We start from the raw sequence: 20,158 nt of genomic DNA on the forward strand, positions 1-20,158 counted from the left end.
TCCGGTCACAGAAGGGTTTCTCGCCCGAACTTTCCCGTCTAAGTTTCCCGTCTAAACAGACGGGTAAGTTGGACGGGGATCCCGTCTGGACGAGAAACTCGTCTTAAATTCGCATTTGGACGGATAAATCAGACTAGTTTCTGAAATATCAACACGGTCAAGGACGGAACAAGGCTAAGAGAAAACAAACAAAATTTTATCGTAATAATTACGATACCCTTTTTAGCATTACCCAACCCATCACACGTATAAGCTTATCCATTCCTGTTCATATTTATAGACGGGTTAGACTTTCTCTCTAATTATTTAAGCCAGGAACTGTTGATGGAAAAATGAGTCAACTATCGGTCCTCCGGCAGGAATTGAACCGAACAGGACCGATAGTTGACTCGTTTTTCCATCAACTGTTCCTGGCTTGAATTTGAAGTGTGTATAATTCCACTCTAAATCAAGACCCACTCTAAAGTAAGTTAACTTCTTTACCATCTCCGTGTTCACAATTCTGATTATAAAGAGCTTTATGTCAGTTTTGAAAAGGAAACTCGTTGAATGTTAAACTTACCGATGTACCCAGTGGTTTCTCTCTCGACATAACTCTCGTCATAATCAAAACCGTGAACATGTTGACTCTCCAAAATCTTCATAATGTTAACGATAGAGAGCGAGGGTTACGTCAAACATAATATCTCTCATGTTAGTTCAAGAAACATCTGAAAAGTTAAGAGTTGGGTCTGGTCGTAAAAGAAAATGGGTGTAGTTTGGACGTTGTTTTAACATAACTCTTCGAAGTCAAAACTCTGCGCTTCAACTCTCGGTTTAACCGAATCTTTCGATCATTCACTCTGTACAATATATCACTACAAATACACATCCAGAACACCCAAAGAAAGAACTTATCTAAATAAAAACCTGTTAAAATTGCTTGTTAAAAATACAATTATAATACTGTATAACTGTATAAGTAAATTAGATATTCTTTTTCACGACTTTTAAGCTATTCGCCGTCACATCTCTGAAAAGAAAAATCCCAGTAAGTTTACAAACTAGTCCTAAGAAAAGGTATAATGTAGATCTTCTTTCTTCAAGACTTTTAAGCCATTCGTTCTCGTATCAAACAAAGCAAAAATCCTAGTAAAAACTGCAAGTGAACAAACTAACCGTAAGAAAAACTATATAATCTTATATAATCATTCTAACAAGACGAAATGATACAACACATGATCGCGTTAACTGCACCAGGACTGTATAAGACCAACGAGAAGTAAATTACATGTCATGATATACCATGTTTAATCGTCCGAATCAGGTGAAATGCGACGGTTTACCACAGGGAAAAACTCCCTCAAGGCTGGGCGTGCTTTCCAGTCGGGGTCATCTCTAATCAGCTGATGAACAACCAGCGGGAGTGTTGGAAATAACTGGAAGAAATATTCACCTACAGAAGTAGTTACTCCCGTATCTTTCAGCACAGGGCGTGGTCTATCACTCCAATGCTGAAGAACATTTCGTATCAAGCGAAGACAATGGGTATAGTCGCTACCAATCAGCTTTGATGGGTGTTTACCTCCGGCACAAAATGCATTGAGATTATCGATATGAATCGCCGCTTTCCAATCCTTTGGTAACAAAGGATTGGACCTACTCAATTTTTTAACAATATGACAGCTTACATCTCCCTTCTTTATTTCAGGCTCATTTCCCACTGCCTCTAAAAACTTCATATTTTTTTTGCAAGAAAGGAAATAGGGATGCTTTATAGCCTGTTCCACATAGAGTCGCTTATCTAGATCCTGAACTAACATCTGAGATAGCAAATCTTTCACTACGGGCTGATCGCTGAGTAGCCCCGTTAAACCAACTGGATTGCCCAAATGCAAATTCTCTAGTTGCTTAAACAGTCCTTCACCAAATACACGATGCCTTCCTTTCGTTAGGATAAAGAAGGCTACCATACCTGCCACTTGGATATCTGATTTCTCTTTCCATCTTGGTTGAAATGGTGGATCTTTTCCTAGCAAATGTTTCCAGTCAACACTTTCATATGCCATCCACCCCATTGAACCTTCATGTGAATCAGTATGGTAGGTAGTTGCACCTGTGAAGTAAATAAGAAAACCGATTATTTTAAAATTACATAACTGGCTTTTCTGGTATATTTTTTACCAAAAGAATTACAATTGCATCATTTCAAGGAAATATGCTTGCAGAACTTTTAAATAAGTGCATGGCTACCTGATCTTTGATTTTAAGTAGCTAGAGGGAAATTTATTACAAAATAACTGTTGGTCAAGCTAAAGAAGATCATTTTTAATAAAATCAACATTTGCGATTCATTCACAGCTAATCGTTCAAAACTTAACAACACTTAACTTAACTATATATGAAAACAAAATGAGCTTTTTAAGCAAGCTTAGAATCCTGAATGGCTAGTGCAATAGTGCAAGCAGGCCGGGTGTTAAAGTCCAGACAGCTGTGCAGTAACAAATATATTGGGTGTACCTACAAATTGATAAATCTTGAACACTAGCTGCACATTTGAGTTCCCTCGCACTTATACTAACCCTTATGAACAGGGCATAGTCAGTCTAAATAACTGCAGGTAGGTCCATCTGTTAAACACACAAGCACTACATGTAATCAACACAGTGTCCTAAAGTGATCTAGTTTCCATCACAAGTTTAGCAACCTTGTAAACCCAAGTAACTAATCAAAACACAAGTTATCGAGTAAACAATAGTAATCTAGTTAGTAAATTTCTGTCAACTCTAGAATTCAAATAAACCCCAGTGTAGTTAATCCTAGTCATCTAACCCTCTGTTCTTATGCTCATTTGAGTTATAAAGCTTTTTAGCCTCAGATTAATTTTAGACCACCTTCAGAAGCAAGCTAACTGAAATCAATCTAAACCACATCAGATTGATCCCAATTTTTTACAATGATTCACACTTAGCTTGCTTTACATAGACTGATCTCAGATCAATGTAATTAACTACTAGTGTGAACAGGCCTGGCACCCTAAATGTGTGAACTGACCTGGCATTCAAAACAAGAATTGTCTAAAATAGAAAAAGTGGGAGGGGGGCTAGAGTGGGGCTAGACCACTCATTTTCCCTCTTTGGCTATGCTATTGCTTAGGAATTAATGATGAGGTCATAGGGCTACAGTAAATAATTAACTCTTAATTTTGTACACTCCCTCCAATAATCAAAACTTAATGAAGACAACTTGGGTACAACTATAGAATACCAGGCTAATAGTCCTTTATGTTAAAGATGTGTTAGAGAATCAATTTTAGACTATAGAACTGCCCCGTTCTTTAAGAGTAGTGTTTATTCTTGTTCTCTGGAAGTCCAATTCATGGATTAAGTAACATAAAACAAGGCACATGTATCTAGAAGACTATATGACATTCACTATTAAAAAGTGGGTTAGCCAGGTACTCTATAATTGCTCCTATCAATATTTACAGAGACAAATTTTGTATATAAGACAGGTATAAATGCCAAATTTTGTGAAGTTTTTTCAAAGGATTGTGTATTTGCGTCTTAATTATCAATGATGGCCTTCAAACTGGCTTCAAGGTAGCAGCAAGGTAACATACAGTATTGTACAGTTCCACAGACTCCTTGCCCTTATATGGTGGGATGACAGATATCACAGATTATGTCAGATGCAAAGCAAGAATATGAGAGGTTGTCTACACTCTACACTGCAATTTTTCATTTTGAATGAATAATATACAATGTTGCAATTAGTGTACCCTACACCAAAGATCTATGCCATGGAGTTACAAGATTGTAATGTAAATATGCTTATCTTTGTCACACAAGTATTAACATGGAATCATAGAAATAATAAACATTATTTCTACGCATGGAATGCATCATGGATAATTTATTTTGTGTAAATACCTTGTTCAGGAAACTTTCGTCCAATACCAAAATCAGACAGCACCAAATCACCATTAACATCCACAAGAATATTGGTGGGTTTCAAATCTCTATGGAGGATTCTAGGTTCTCTGGTGTGTAATGCTTCGAGCCCTTGCAGCACTTGAAAAATCATTTTCTTAGATTGAGATTCTTTAATAACTTCACCGGCTTCATTCTTGTCCTTGAGAAACTGTTCAAGATTCCGTTCATATAAATTAATAATCAGATAACAGAAATCTGAGTTGGACACATCATCAAAGAACCAATAATTTACAATACGCGGCGATTCAATAGCATTGGGTGAAGTCAAGATATCTCGTTCGTTCTCCAAAAGCGTTCCAAACGCCACTTTTTTCAAGCGTTTAATCGCTCGCTCAATCCCATCGGAACCCAAGCAAATAAATACATCAGTTCCAGAACTTCCACTGCCAATTATGAACTCTTTCTCGAAGCATACGCCGTTACCGTTTATTATCGTGATCGATGTAGGCGATTTAGACCACAATTCAAACAAGCTTTCAAATTTCTCTCTATGAACCAAAGAGATGGGCTTCAAGGCTTTCGGTTTTGATGCCACGACTGAAACTACTGATGCCTGTTGGTCCTTGAAGAGCTTCATTGCCTGCCTCGTTATGGATCTGGTTTCTATACTAGATTTCTTTCTCTTTAAATCGGCACGTCGCTGCCTTAAAGCTTTCTCCTCTTCCTTAGAAAACTTTCCTTCTTTTAAAAATGCGTTCAACTCTTTTAGAGGGAGCTGTTCTAACTTTTCGTCAGATATATTTGGTTCATTGATACTGGCGCCTGAGGAACTCACTTGCTGTTGTTGTTTTGTTTCGTCCATTTTGGATTTTTGGTCACTTTTTGGCTTTCGCGCCAAAACCAATCTCGAGGCCAGAGCCCGCGATCCATCGGGGGAGGAGTCGGGTGACAGGAATGACAAGATATTCAGCTCCGGGTTCGTGGCTCCGGGTTCGCGAACCCGGAGCTGGCTCCGGATTCGAGCGAACCCGGAGCTGGAGTGGCTAGTTTTCAAACAAACCGATGTGGCCGCTTCGCTTTTGATGGAAATCGAAAAATTTAAAAAGGCCATTTTTCTTTGTTATATTATAAAGAACATGGCCTAAAATGAGAGTTTTATTTCATTTACTTTGCTCGCAATAGCTCCGTGAAGTTGGCCATTTTTTTCGCAAAGTTGACTGGTCAGCGGCACGGGCGACCGCCAGGCTTTATAAAAGTTCGATTTACTAGCTTTACGACGAGTTTTTGTAAAAACTAAAAGATGGCCATTCGAGAGAAAGCTTATGAGAATATCCTTATAGTTCTAACCTTCTTCTAGCTTGCGAAACCACGACAGGCAACTTCTGTAAAGTCTAGCTGTCTGATTTAAACCACGCACCCGTGGCATAAATTTAATCCCTTCGCGAAGGCAACTAACCCGGTTTCTGCAAATTTTCGTTTTTCCACATTGGTTTATTGAACTGTAAATGTCATATCATCAATGCTAACAATTATTCGAATACTCTAAGCAAAAAAGATCTCTTCTACCTGTAATATGCTACGGAAACAACACCGTCAAACAAGTGTACACAAAGCGGCTCAAATCGACAAACGGCCATTGCATGTTAAGTACGCTTTTCATCGCCGAGATTTTTTCGCTGATTTCTTCGCTAATTCGACTTTAAATAAAATTCTAAAAGATGGCCATTTGAGATATACATTCATACTCTTCACCACAAAGATTTGAGGTTCTAGGATTCGTATCCAGTGAGCACAACTCCTGAGATACAAGCCGTCAGAATTCTGTCACCCCGACATCATTAACATTACAACCCGATGGACACAACCGCCGTGTTTAAAGCAAATTCACGCTTTAGCGGACAACGCTGGTAAATCATAAACCCCATTTTATTATTGTTAGCCATCATTCGAATGCTTTACGCTAAAAATATCTTTTCTTCTCTTACTACACGGCGCAAACAGCATCGCTAAACCATGGTCTTAAAAACGGCTCAAGTTCTCAAACGTCAGAAATATGTCAAATAAGCTGAACATCACTCGGATTGTTTCGCAGATTTCGTCGCTGTTTTGACTTGATATGAAATTCTAAAAGATGGCCATTTGAGATTTATATCCATACTACACCATGAAAGTTTTATAGGGCTTCGGGATTCATATTCAGCGCCAACAACTCACGAGAATACAAACTTTGTTGACAACAAGCTCACGGGCAATGATAATTCACATTGTTTTGATCTCAGGGAAAACCCATCAGGAAGATCGGGTGATACTCGGGTAGTAGCGCCTTTACAACCATGTGTTCTTGTGTATATTTACATAGACGTTTTTAACCGCGTGCTTTTGCGTTTAATCATTTCTAAATTTGATTTTAAACATCGAAAAAATCCGATTTATTTGTATTGGTCAGATTCATTCTAATACGATAATACGAGTGCTTTCCTGTAAACATTAAAACTTGGAACGCTTGCCGGTTATGAGCATGAAAACAGCAATCACAGAGAGAAAACCGCGTTCAAGAAAGGTAAGTGGTAGAGTTCTCCGAGGTCATCGTCATCGATCATCTGGCATTTCTCCCGATCGAAATCTTAAACAGCGAAAAAACGCTCGAAGGCTTCTTTTGTTAAAAAAAAGAGAAGAAGGGTTTAAATTAAGCTGTGATTTTGCAGTAACTGTGTCAGGAAAGTCTTGGTCGAAACGCAGGCAACCGGCTGATGGTTTGAAGGGAGGTGGAAGGAAGAACGAGGGTAATTGGGATATCGAACGATTAGCAGAAATTATTGCGGGTTTGTCGATCTCTACAGCAACGTCAAAGAAAGAGTTCTGGAAATCTGTTGCGCAGCATTACTTTAGGACTTTGACTGTGGAAAAAAGAAAAATAGAACAATTACGATTGCTGTGGCGGAAAAACGACGGGGACATTAGGGGGCGCGCTAAAACACCTGCTGCAAATAATGCTTGTGGTCCTAGTCGACTGGGTGATTTAGGCAGTGAAGAGTCTAACGACTTGAGCAACGCTTCACTCGACAGTTCAAGGCCAAATAAATGTGAGGGGGAGAAAATTACGAGGTGTGAAGACGACGAGCGTCTTCCCATTCCTGACGCGAAAGCTGATCAATGCGGTATCGCTAATTTTCTTGGTCATGTTATAGGGCGAGCTGTTATTACAGTTTACAACGAAAACGCATTTTTCTCAGATGATCAACACGAAATAACCACAGAAATACCCACCAGCTCTGGTAACGTCACTAACGTGGATATAAAAGTGGATTCGTCGTCTTCCAAAGTTGAACAAAATTTAACGTCATCAATCTCACAAAACGAACGTGGAGAAGGAAAAAACGCAGAAACAGCTGCAGAAATTCAACAAGCGCAAACAAATTCCTCAAGTCATCCCTATGTTTACATTCTTGACAATGCTGAAGACCGTCCTTCGTTAAATTCATATCAACGCTTGGAAGAGGAAGAAGATGACGATAATGATTTTGTGAATATACCTTGTGTATCCAGTAAGACAGCGAAAACCTTGTCTGCCAGCAACGTACCGTCATCTGGAACATTTAGAGCAACGTTGGTGAGACCGTCATCATCGTGTTTACTTCCTTGTCAATGGCGAGAAATACCAGTGGTGGAAATTCTTGGAAATCGGAAATCTGATAATCACAGAGCTTTTAGTGGTAATTATGTTGAATTTTTCTCCGACATCTTACACAATTTTAATAGTCACTGTTGTTGGGTATTTAAAAAGAACTACATCAAACACCAGAATTCACGTAAAAAGTCTTCCCCGTACTGGCGCGGTCATGCTGTCTGCAAATACGGTGACGTCCAGGTCCATTTAAAGATTGCTTCAAGAGAAGAAGGAGTGCTAGCAATCAATTTTTCAGGAGATGTAGAACATGACATTACACAACCTAAAGCGAAACGACTGACCGGTAAACCACGGCAAAAACTGATTACAGAGGCCTGGAAAACCGGTAGTGAACCTTCCAAACTACATCGTGACAGCTTATTAGATATCGATGCCGGCATCTTCTCGGCAGGTATAAGAACTGGTGCTGGTGTGACTCGTGCAACAATGAAAGGTATCAAGTCGGAATCAAAGAAAAAACATCAGTGTGACGCTAATCTGGCTAATAGCTTGTGCGAACTAGAGGTGTTAATAAAGAATGAGGATGAAGCTGATGCAATCAGGCTCGGACATTCATGGAGAAAATTTTTTGGTTACATCCAATTTTGTAATGTCACGCCAGACTTAAATATTGTAATGTTTAACGAAGCGTCGGTTCGAATTTTTCATGATTTAGCGAAACAAGATATAATTTACATCGACGCCACTGGCAAATTATTTGCTAATGAACGAAATAAACCCCGTCTGCTTTACTATGCAATGGTCTTACGAAATCCTTATGCTTTTAATTCACCCGTGCCTGTTTCAGAGTTAATTTCGAGTAGCCACACTGCTGAATCAATTGGCCTCATGATGAGGAAATTAATTGAAAAAGAAAAGCAAGTATTTGGTTCGAAGGTTACTGTTCCAAATCTGGTAATGAGTGATTTCAGCATGGCCATCATAACGGCGTGTCTAAAGGAGTTCAACCAAGAATCATATAACGCATTTTTAGAACGCGGTTATCGAATTGTTAAGGGAAAGGCGGATGACTCGGATGCTTCGAAAGCCATACATCATGTGTGCTCCGCACACATGATGCAAATCATAAAAAAGCACGCGAAAGAACTGAGTGAAAAAAATCTTCCACAAAACAGCCAAGTTCACATTGCGATGCGATTTTTTGGGAGATTAATAGCAACAAACACCTTAAAGGAAATGAAAAACATAGTTCGATTAGGTCATTACATTTTCAAAAGCCAATACATTGACGACAATCTTAAATCAAAGCTGGATGAGTTTTCTGATAATATTCATGACTTCAAAATGTATGCAGCAAGCAATGATGAAGAAAATGACGAATTTTGTAACGAGATTGTTGATTCTGAAGACGAATTGTCACATGTAGATGATGGAGATTTAATACAGAAAGTTTCTGGCAGTGCGTGTACATCAATGGAGAAAGAATGGGAATCAGAACTGTTACATTTTGTTACCAATGGAGTAAAGAGCGGCGATTTAAACAAATACTTCATGCCGAGGTATTTTGATTACATTTTCAAGAACTACCTTCCCACTTGCATACTCTGGTCAGGGTTGCTTCTTGGAGATCTACGAAGGCACAACATTGATTATAGCTTTAAGTTTTTTAATCCTATTAGCACGCTGATTAGGAATTCACAAGTGGATAACAACACTAACGCAGAAGTTGAAAACTTTTTCAAAATTAAAAAGCATTGTTCATTTAAGGGAAAACCTCATCTACGCGTGGACACTTTTATTGGCGAAAATTGGGCGGATAATAAAGCACTTCAGCGGTGTTTTGTCGACAGTATTCTGCAAGGAATTGGTCGAAAATCGAAAAAAAACTTTGATAAAGTGGAACAGCTTTGTAAACAGAAGTCTGCGAATTTAGAATCCTCTGACAACTCTGATGTGGACGAGGTTAGTGACACGCAATGTCCCGAAGAGCAATGGAATAAATCAACACCAGCAAAATCAAGTGTACGAAAAAAAGGTAAATATCTTTCGACTTCGCAGAACAAACTAAATTTCAATCCAGAATTGCCAAATCAACCTAAACAGCAAGGAAAGGTACCTAACAAGGATAATGCTACTTTTAATAAATACGAAAGAAGTGTTTGGAATGACGTTGCAGCGCAAAGTAAATTGGATTTTGTTGGGATTAAAAGTGAAATCAAACAGAGATGGAACAAGTTAAATGTAGTAGACCAAGAAAAATATATGAGCAAAACTAGTTCAGATACATGTACAGTCACCCATGAATTGGCCGTCAATCAAACTTCACCTGCCAACGAACAAGGAAATAAAATATCAATTTCCAACAGTGTAAAGAGTCACAACCAGACATGCTGTATATGTCGCCAGTCAAGAAATGTTAATGCCATTCAATGTTTATTGTGTAGAGATTTCTTTCATCTAGACTGCATTCAGTTCAATGAACACTTGGCCATCCTTGGGGAGACAAATTACTTTTGCACAAATTGTATCTTTATAAATTTTACCCCATTTTTGAGGTATATACTGAACTCAACAGGCATTGAAAAGCTATCTGACAGCAATAAAATTTCGGAGCTATATGACAAATATGCAAGTAATAATTATGTTTCTACTATTTTGGAAGATGACGAAGTTCAAGCAGTCGATAATGACCAGCAAATCAGTGTGGTGGATTCTGCGAGCATAAATAGAGGCATAGTTAACAAGAAGTCAAACTGTTGGTTAAGCAGTGTTTTGCATTGCTTAGCCGCGACTCCTTTGCTAAAACTATTAAATAAATGGAGAAATACATCAAATCCTACTGGGCTCCTAAATTCCCTTGCAAAAACTTTGGACAATCTAAGTAACGTGTTAAATAAAAGAGTACCTCCACTCCGATTGTGCGACGGTCCACTGGAAGTTGCCCAATGTATCGGAATGCGTCCAGACACGAAAGACCACAAAGACGCACGTGAATGCTTTTCGAAGATTTTAGGGGGCGTTTATTCGGAACTTTTTGAATTTGAGTCAGAGGAATTGAGCGCTCTCTATCAATGGAAGCTTTTTACTCTGAATCGATGTCTCGTACCCGATTGTCAAAAAATTAGCGGGAGGCGTGTTGTCATGTGGACTTATCCAATTCAACTACCTTTAACAAGTGACACTGTCAACCTGCAATCGCTGCTCTGGACCCATTCTACTGGACGCTTTACAACCGAAGAAGATGAAATTTGCAAAAGCTGTAGTTGCAAACCTGCAGCGCATCACGTCGAACTTATAGACGTCATACCGAACATTTTAACTTTTTCTATAAATCGAATTCAATGCAACCAGTCTGGAAAGTTACAACGAGTGTATACGCCAGTTTTATGTGATCTTAAAATAAATCTAAGAGGGATGACTGCTCGAAATTTTGATGAAAGTGACATAGATTGTACGTTGCAGGCTGCAATTCTTCATAAAGGTCCGTTTGTTCATAGTGGGCATTTTATTGCATATGTATTTAATTCATCTCACACTGCAATTATGTATGATGACACAATTGTTAAAGAAGTTTGCAGCAAAAGCCTGGTCAATTCAAAAGATTTCAAGGAAAACGTATATATGTCCTTTTACGCTAGAGGAGTTCGGCAGCGTAATGAAACAGAGGTGAAAGGTAATAAGGATTCTATTTACGACGATGATGGAAGCCTGGTACACAGTAAATGGAAACTTTCGGCGCATGATGTATCGCTGGTAAGAAAAGCTTGGAGCTACAAGAAAAATATCTTTATTGGAAAATCGTCAACTTTTAATTTAAACACTATAAAGCCGTCAAATTGGCTCAATGATGAAGTTGTAAATAGTTTCTTGGAGACAATAGCAGCTGATGACATAAAAGTACACGCATATTCATCCCACCTTTTTACAGCTTTACGTAATGAACAATGGAATAGTAAATTGCTGCATATCTCATTGTCCGTAGATCCAAAAGCTTACGATTTATTTCTTTTTCCAGTTCATTCAAGCAACCATTGGCAGTTAGTTGCTTGCTATCCAAACTCCTGTTTGCTCGTATTTTTCGATTCCATGCTCAGCATAAACCTACACACTTTAGGGTTGACCCTCGGGTTTTTGGAAACTATGTTCGCAGTAAATAACTACAATTTTTGTCGAGAGGAATGGATGTTAACAGCTCCCGATTCTATTCCACGCCAAGGTGATTCTAGTAGCTGCGGCGTTCATGTGTGCATGAACGCATATTCTTTGGTTTGTAATGATGCAAGTATATCTTATACAAGTGCAGATATAGACGACATTCGCTATTGGATTGGACATGTTTTGATTAACTCATCACCAAAACAAAGGACGAACACCATCAAACAGTTGAATTTAGAAATGTCAGCTATTAACTGCTTCTCGATCAATAGCTCGGATATCATCAGGAACTTTAAGACGTTAGAGAAAAGTTCCGTGTTTGAGGTTGTCAGATCATTGGCTGAGGAGCGAAAAGACCAAAAACAAACAACAGACATTTTTATTAATAACGCAGCTGATTTTGACAAACACAATACTGAAGCGACAATATGTCAAGAATGAAGGTAAATTGTTAACGTATTACCATGTGTGCAAACGTAGCTATATTATCTTTAATTTAGCTTAGTTTAACCACCAGCTTTAATTTTTTAGATTGTAGTCGTATTGAACGTAATCGGGTTAGTGATGGATCAGAAGAACGGTTTAACTTTCGAAAACGGTCTGAACTAAAGGTAAATTGATCTTTATGTTTTCCATATTATTAAGTGCGCTCAAACGGAGTTGTAGTTAATATACCGGCCTCAGTTGAACATAATTTTTTTTTACATCCAGTGTTTTTTTAAGTATCGTAGCAATGATCTTTTACTTTCCTAACCTATTCATTTTACAGTTACATTGACCATAATTGTCACGGACTCTTTTAGAGAAAATATAGATCAAGTATTTTCGAGCTGGGTACACCTCTCATCGCAAGACCGCTTCCCGCCCACATTAATGGTATTTCAGATGAAGGTATAACATTATGGATAATTAACGTTAATTCATTAGGATTCGGTAATTAGCTATATTTATTATATGGCAAGGGTCACTTCGGGTGAAATGGAGCTCAGAGATATTGGCTGAGAAGAACTTTCAGCGGTCCATTACTTTCCCGTAATGGACCGACACTTTCCTGTAATGAACAGTGTTATCGGTGACCCATTACGACGTGAAAAACTGAGAAATTCTGAATGAAAAAGGCCCATATATATATATATATATATATATATATATATATATATATATATATATATATATATATATTTATATCATTTTTAACAGCAAAAGAACCTTCACCTTCCAAGAGGCGCAAAACTGCTCCGAAGAAAGAGAAGGGATTAAAGAAACATAACAAATCATTGGGATGGATTTACTCGGTGAAAGAAGGAATTTGGAAGACGGTAGAACGTACGAAAATGAAAAAAACGAATAGTTATCTTCTGTGGAAGTCGAACCAATTATCGAACCAATCAAGTCAAACAAAACCTCAAGAAGCATGGAAAGCATTGTCTGATGAAGAAAGGCAGGTAAGAGTATTGGTAGCATTTATAAACGCATGGTATCATCATGATGATCATGATGATGATCATCATCATCATCATCATCATCATCATCATCATCATCATCATCATCAGACATTAAGAGACAGCAGCCATATACATAGGCCTATAACCATGTGTGATAATCATCGATCATCCGCCAGTTAATCGTAATTTTTTCCAAGATTTGGAAAAGGAAGGCTGAAGAAGAAAATCGAGTGTTTTATTTGCGTTGGAAAAATATTTGGGATGACGGATATCCGGAAATGTGGAGAGAATTCCTTTTTTCAAGTGGTGATTTAGCTGCAAAAATATTGCATGAAACTGCTGAGAATCCACTGTCAGGGCATTCAAGAGTAAAATCGTTTCACGATTTTTTTGACTACCTGCAACAAAAATATTCTGAAAATTGGATAGAAATGCCGAGTGACGAAGTGCACGATGAGGCATTTTTAGATTTTCAGACACATTGTGACCGAGCAACGACAGGCATCAAGAAAACGCATAATTTATCTCCTTCCTCCTTTATAAATCTGATGCTCAATGTATTTTACTCCCTTCTTGATGATTACTACACCAAAAAAAAACCCCTCAGCTTACTGGCACTATGTCGGCATGAAGTTGCAAAGTCAGGCACAGAAGCTCTGGTAAACATCGCCAAAAGCATTGATGATGAACATTTAAGCAAACGCTTATTTGTAAAAGATCCAAAATTAAAGCGCTAATTTAAAGTGACAAAATTTTTATATTATAAAGGATATACATGATACATACATTATGTTTCGTTGATAACGTGCTGCTATTTTTGATGCATGTTTACAGTGTTAAAAAAACAATTTCAGTCCTAAAAAAACATTTAAGGAGTTTCCGTAAGAACAATTGCTCAGACTTGGAAAAGAATACGATGGCCATAGTGGGAGTATATGAATATATATAAACACCCAATTGAGGCTTATATAAAGGGTTAAGTTTGTACCCTGTGGGAGTTAAAATGCATTCTGAGCTCTGTAAATAAAAAAGAACAGTTTCATAAAATAGTTTTTCTAACACACGCGAATTGGTTCAAACACTTTCGCATTGATTAACAACGTCCTGTTGATTGTACACATGGGTCTGTCATAAGAATTGTGAAACTCCAGCCATAAGTTCGCGGCTAATTTGAATTTCAAAGGTGTCAGGGTTTTTTTACTCACCCTGTATATGATCGCCATGTTTAATAAATGGTTGCAGACGTTAGCATGATTTTTAAACGCTCTTATAGCTGTATATACATAATATGTAAAATTTGGTTAAAAACGCGGTTAAAAACGTCTATGTAAATATACACAAGAACACATGGTTGTAAAGGCGCTACTACCCGAGTATCACCCGATCTTCCTGATGGGTTTTCCCTGAGATCAAAACAATGTGAATTATCATTGCCCGTGAGCTTGTTGTCAACAAAGTTTGTATTCTCGTGAGTTGTTGGCGCTGAATATGAATCCCGAAGCCCTATAAAACTTTCATGGTGTAGTATGGATATAAATCTCAAATGGCCATCTTTTAGAATTTCATATCAAGTCAAAACAGCGACGAAATCTGCGAAACAATCCGAGTGATGTTCAGCTTATTTGACATATTTCTGACGTTTGAGAACTTGAGCCGTTTTTAAGACCATGGTTTAGCGATGCTGTTTGCGCCGTGTAGTAAGAGAAGAAAAGATATTTTTAGCGTAAAGCATTCGAATGATGGCTAACAATAATAAAATGGGGTTTATGATTTACCAGCGTTGTCCGCTAAAGCGTGAATTTGCTTTAAACACGGCGGTTGTGTCCATCGGGTTGTAATGTTAATGATGTCGGGTCGTGACAGAATTCTGACGGCTTGTACTCTCAGGAGTTGTGCTCACTGGATACGAATCCTAGAACCTCAAATCTTTGTGGTGGAAGAGTATGAATGTATATCTCAAATGGCCATCTTTTAGAATTTTATTTAAAGTCGAATTAGCGAAGAAATCAGCGAAAAAATCTCGGCGATGAAAAGCGTACTTAACATGCAATGGCCGTTTGTCGATTTGAGCCGCTTTGTGTACACTTGTTTGACGGTGTTGTTTCCGTAGCATATTACAGGTAGAAGAGATCTTTTTTGCTTAGAGTATTCGAATAATTGTTAGCATTGATGATATGACATTTACAGTTCAATAAACCAATGTGGAAAAACGAAAATTTGCAGAAACCGGGTTAGTTGCCTTCGCGAAGGGATTAAATTTATGCCACGGGTGCGTGGTTTAAATCAGACAGCTAGACTTTACAGAAGTTGCCTGTCGTGGTTTCGCAAGCTAGAAGAAGGTTAGAACTATAAGGATATTCTCATAAGCTTTCTCTCGAATGGCCATCTTTTAGTTTTTACAAAAACTCGTCGTAAAGCTAGTAAATCGAACTTTTATAAAGCCTGGCGGTCGCCCGTGCCGCTGACCAGTCAACTTTGCGAAAAAAATGGCCAACTTCACGGAGCTATTGCGAGCAAAGTAAATGAAATAAAACTCTCATTTTAGGCCATGTTCTTTATAATATAACAAAGAAAAATGGCCTTTTTAAATTTTTCGATTTCCATCAAAAGCGAAGCGGCCACATCGGTTTGTTTGAAAACTAGCCACTCCAGCTCCGGGTTCGCTCGAATCCGGAGCCAGCTCCGGGTTCGCGAACCCGGAGCCACGAACCCGGAGCTGAATATCTTGTCATGGTGACAGGAAATGACAGAATATTCAACTCCCTAGTACATTCGTTGAGCTAAGCTGTTTGCGAGGTGTACTATAGGTACTAGGTAGTAAAGATATTTTTAACGTACAGCATTCGAATAATGGCTAACAATAATATGGGATTTATGGTTTAACAGCAACAAGGTTAATGATGTCGGGTCGTGACAGAATTCTGACGGCTTGTAGTTGTACTCTCAAGAGTTGTTACTCTCAAAAATAAAAGTTCAAACCTAAAAGTTAATAAAAACCTCGGCAGATTAATTAATAAAACGTGTCTAACACAAATAGTCAAAGTTGCTAATGGCTTTGCCGCCATTTTGAGCCATCGGAAACGTTCGGGCTTCGGAACATCACCGCGGAAAATCGTCTGCGTATACGTCACTGATCCAACTTTTGATGATTTCGTTGATTTCGAATGATTGTTCCGAACGCTCAGGGCTTCCACTTTCAAGGAAATTTCCTTTTTTAAGGAATTTTTGTCTCAAAAAATGGATATTATTTTATTTACTTACAACTATTTTGGGCAATGCCAATCAGTCCACGATACGTTGCTGTTCAATACAAACTAGTCTTTTAATTAATTTTATTACTAATTCAATAGGGTCATATCTAATAAAATAAGTACTTATTTCATTTGCCTGTTATTTGCATTCAGGGATGAGATTGGAAAGGAACTAAAAATTTCCTCAGATTGTGAAAAGCCTGGCTTCCTGAAAATTTAAGTTTGTGGTTCGTTAATGTGACTTTAATGCACTATCACAAAAAATCTATCATAAAGAACTCTCTTGAAGAAGACTCTGAAGTCGGAAGACGCGAAGTTTGCTATCAGAGAGAGTCACTGAACCGCATTTTAAGACAATACCCCTAATATTGAGTTATATTACGACAGTTCCGTCCGCAAAAATTAGATCAAAAATGCCGGAAAACAGCACTTGCGCTGAAGAACATGGATGATACTTCGCCATGATTGTGATAATAATTCATAGTATGAAATAGGCGTAATCATTTCTGGGCCATTAAAAGTAAGGCTATATAAGTGTAAGAACCTATAAATATTGTTTTATGACTTCCGAAGTCTTTTCTGCATGTCTATACAGTTTTAGTATACACCCGACTATTGTCTATTACAAAACCTACATTCTGATCGGCTACTCAACCATTGTCTATTCGTGATGGTGAACGTTTGGGAAAAATTCGCTCGCGCGATCGTATAAAATTGAATTAATCAAATTATTTTTCGGTGTAGTTGCGGTGTATCGATTATTTTCTCGAAATTAATATATCTAGGTACAGGGTGTATACTAAAACAATGAGACAACTCGCCTTCGTTGTCTAATTGTTAAATATTCAGCATACAAGGCTCATCAGTCAAGCTGAGCGAACGAGGGGTGGAATTTTTGAATGTAATTATTGTTGGAAAAAACATTGCAAAATATTTAGTTGAATAGGTGATAATGAATGTAGGACAAAATGAAAAACGTGGTTGAAACAATGCACTGATATTTAATTAAATAAAGGCAAAACGATATAACGGCTTCACCGCATGCATGAACGAACAATTTTATGACAGCGAATATCATTCTTTTGCGTACGAAGCAAATTAACATTCACATCACAAAACCTAGATTTCCTCGAAAAAAATCGTATGATTTCATATATACGAATAATTTTGGTATCCACCGTTTAAGCTAAACGCCTTTCGAACAACCTGCCCCTGATCTGATCCCAAGTAATCTGGCTGAGCTATTCACCGTATAAATAAGCTCTTATGTAATCTGAACTGTTACGTAATCTTATCTCATCTTATGTAATCTGATTCTGTGTGATCTTATGTAATTCTGATCTGTGCGTAATGTGATCTGATCCAGTGCAATCTGAATGCTACCATATATCGGGTCATATAAAATTCTAGCAATTTTCAGGGACGCCGGAACGACTCGGCAAAGGCAAAGAGGGGCAGATTTTCGTGAAAGTGCATTCCTGTAAGGACACATACAAGAAAATAGTTCGCAAAACATCGTCTTTTGAACTTCGTCACATACTGTAACTGGCTTTAGCTATCAGCGCATATAATACGAGTTGAGCTCAGCTCATGGTAATATTCTTAAACATGGATTACTATGTCGCCATGCAGATATGTTGTTCACAAACATACAATTCACTAACACAGCACTTGCGCTAAATCGCATGGACGCCTCCAATCTATTGCGCTACCGCGCCTATGATGTCGCCGAAGTCGGTTCCCAACATCAACTAGGCGGGGTCAGTCAGTCTATGAAGCGAATATAAGAGCTAGTTAGTTATGCATGGCTGTATACACCTTGAAGTCTCGTCTACAAGTCTCTCCTTGATGGTTCAATCTGCTTGATCAAGCATGCGTGACAGCTGGTCAAACCTAACTTAGGGGGGGGGGTTGAAAGTAGGGCGGCAGGAGGAAAAAGCTTAGGGGTCTTGTGAGTTATCACAAAAAAACAACTCATTTTTAAAACTAAGTCAATTTCGTAATAATTCCATACTCAAAATTTATGTACATGGCATTTGTTATATTGCCATGATTTTATTTGAAATCAAGAAACAAGCTTCTTAGGCACGGTGACAGGGACCGGAAAAATTTTCCAAGTTTGATCGTTCGGTTGGGTCGTTCACACAATAAAAATGGATGGAAATCGACCGGTTCTATTTGTTCACAGAGCACGGTTCCCGTCTGAACATTGCCGTTAATTATATAAAAAAATATAAAGCCTGGTTCAACCAACTTTTTCAACCAATCTGGGTTTCTCTTTGTTCTTTGTCTGAGGTCACTACTCACTAGTGCACAAAATGCCATCACTTCTTCAATAGCTTATGTACCCTGTACCCAGTTTCACACGAGGCAGTAAATAGCACTCGCTGCAGAAAATCTAAGTCAACAATTATTTACAACAGTCTCAAAATTCATTACAAAGTTAACAATAATGTCTCAAAATTTAATGATATTTATCAAGCTTATTTGCATCATTGAAATGCAGTTAACTCGTGGAAAATGAGATCAATTCATGCGATTTGCATTATACGTAAAATAAATGCGATTCATACTCGCACAAAACTCTAATTTCATGGTAGCGTCCTTCAAGTATACACTTGGTATATAAAAAAACGTAAATACTCAGTTAATTAAACCTGTATTAAACGGTCATGCACCCACTGGGATTTCGCATGTGACCGTTTAATAGGGTCTTGTGTTGGAAGGACCGTTTAATACAAGTCTTGTAAGTCTCGTCCACGCCGCTTAAATAATCAAAGAAAGTTTAATATAGCTAATTACTAAATTCGAAATAAATGGAAATACTTTTCTTTACAAATATCAAGTGAAAGTTTTGAATCGGATGAATAATAAATATAGCTATCATTATCACATTGAATTGTATGGAAAAGACCGGTGAGGTGACCTCACTGCATGCATGGACAGACTGATTCTTATATGATAAATCATGTATCATTTCTGCTCTGAACATTGGCAGACGGAGCAAAAATGCACAAAAAATGGACAATTCAAACAAGTATATTGTATGAACTTGAAATAGCCTACAATATTTGAGTGAATTGTATACTGCAGCGTCAGAAACTTTGGCTAAAACCATGAAACAAAGATCAATCCAATAACACAGCATTTGCGCTTATATTAATCTATTTTCCTGCATGATATTGTGATAATATTGGCTATTGAAAAATACTAGACACGAAATCAGTTCTTAGTCTTCAAAGAAACACAATTGCATTCTCGTCCGACAGTCTGTGCGTAGCAATGTTTGATTGTCCTTGCTTGTGAATTACAATACAAGCCGTTTGTGTGTGATATCGGATTCCCGGAAGCTCCTTATTAAGGTAATAAGGGCCACTTCTACTCGTTTCAATCACAGTTTCAATGCGGGTCTGAAATTTGAATATTTCCGAAGTTTCCCCCATGCTTCGGAATATTCTCGAAACAGACTCTAGATCAAATTTATTTATTTAAAACCACAGCAAATCAATCCTGTACTATATGCTTATAAGTAAAAATGCAGGTGTATTTTCAGTACACGCATATACTTACAATATTGGGCGTATATAGACTATATAGTGTGCATTGGTATAAAATATGTATAATGAGTGTCGGATTTTATCATTGAACAAATCTTATTTATCACTGCACAAATAAGTCATGATTAAACCTTAGAATAACCTGATCAGACCTGGTTCGCACTGGCTCCAAAGAATCGGAGATCCATGGTGTCACTTTCCGATAGAC

The 20,158-nt window shown here is 37.9% G+C and overlaps 1 protein-coding gene across 1 annotated transcript; it reads right to left on the reverse strand.

The window, feature by feature from the left end:
• Nucleotides 1-418: 418 nt before the first annotated feature.
• LOC114537190 (serine/threonine-protein kinase/endoribonuclease IRE1-like) lies at nucleotides 419-4,849 on the reverse strand. Its single transcript, XM_028558318.1, has 2 exons — nucleotides 3,912-4,849; nucleotides 419-2,095 (listed from the first exon to the last, which is right to left on the reverse strand). Exons 1-2 carry the CDS (start codon nucleotides 4,774-4,776, stop codon nucleotides 1,290-1,292), a joined length of 1,671 nt encoding a protein of 556 aa, XP_028414119.1. The 5' UTR covers nucleotides 4,777-4,849; the 3' UTR covers nucleotides 419-1,289.
• Nucleotides 4,850-20,158: the final 15,309 nt, after the last annotated feature.

The sequence above is a fragment of the Dendronephthya gigantea genome, unplaced genomic scaffold (assembly GCF_004324835.1).
Source record: "Dendronephthya gigantea isolate DGI-Jeju-01 unplaced genomic scaffold, DenGig_1.0 000153F, whole genome shotgun sequence".
NCBI lineage: Eukaryota > Metazoa > Cnidaria > Anthozoa > Malacalcyonacea > Nephtheidae > Dendronephthya > Dendronephthya gigantea.

What these genes read in the sequence shown, in the direction of transcription:
- LOC114537190 (XM_028558318.1), bottom strand. Translation starts at nt 4,776, where the DNA reads ATGGACGAAACAAAACAACAACAGCAAGTGAGTTCCTCAGGCGCCAGT. An exon ending in ACGAAAGTTTCCTGAACAAG is followed by an intron (nt 2,096 to 3,911) that starts GTATTTACACAA and finishes TTTACTTCACAG; the next exon opens with GTGCAACTACCTACCATACT.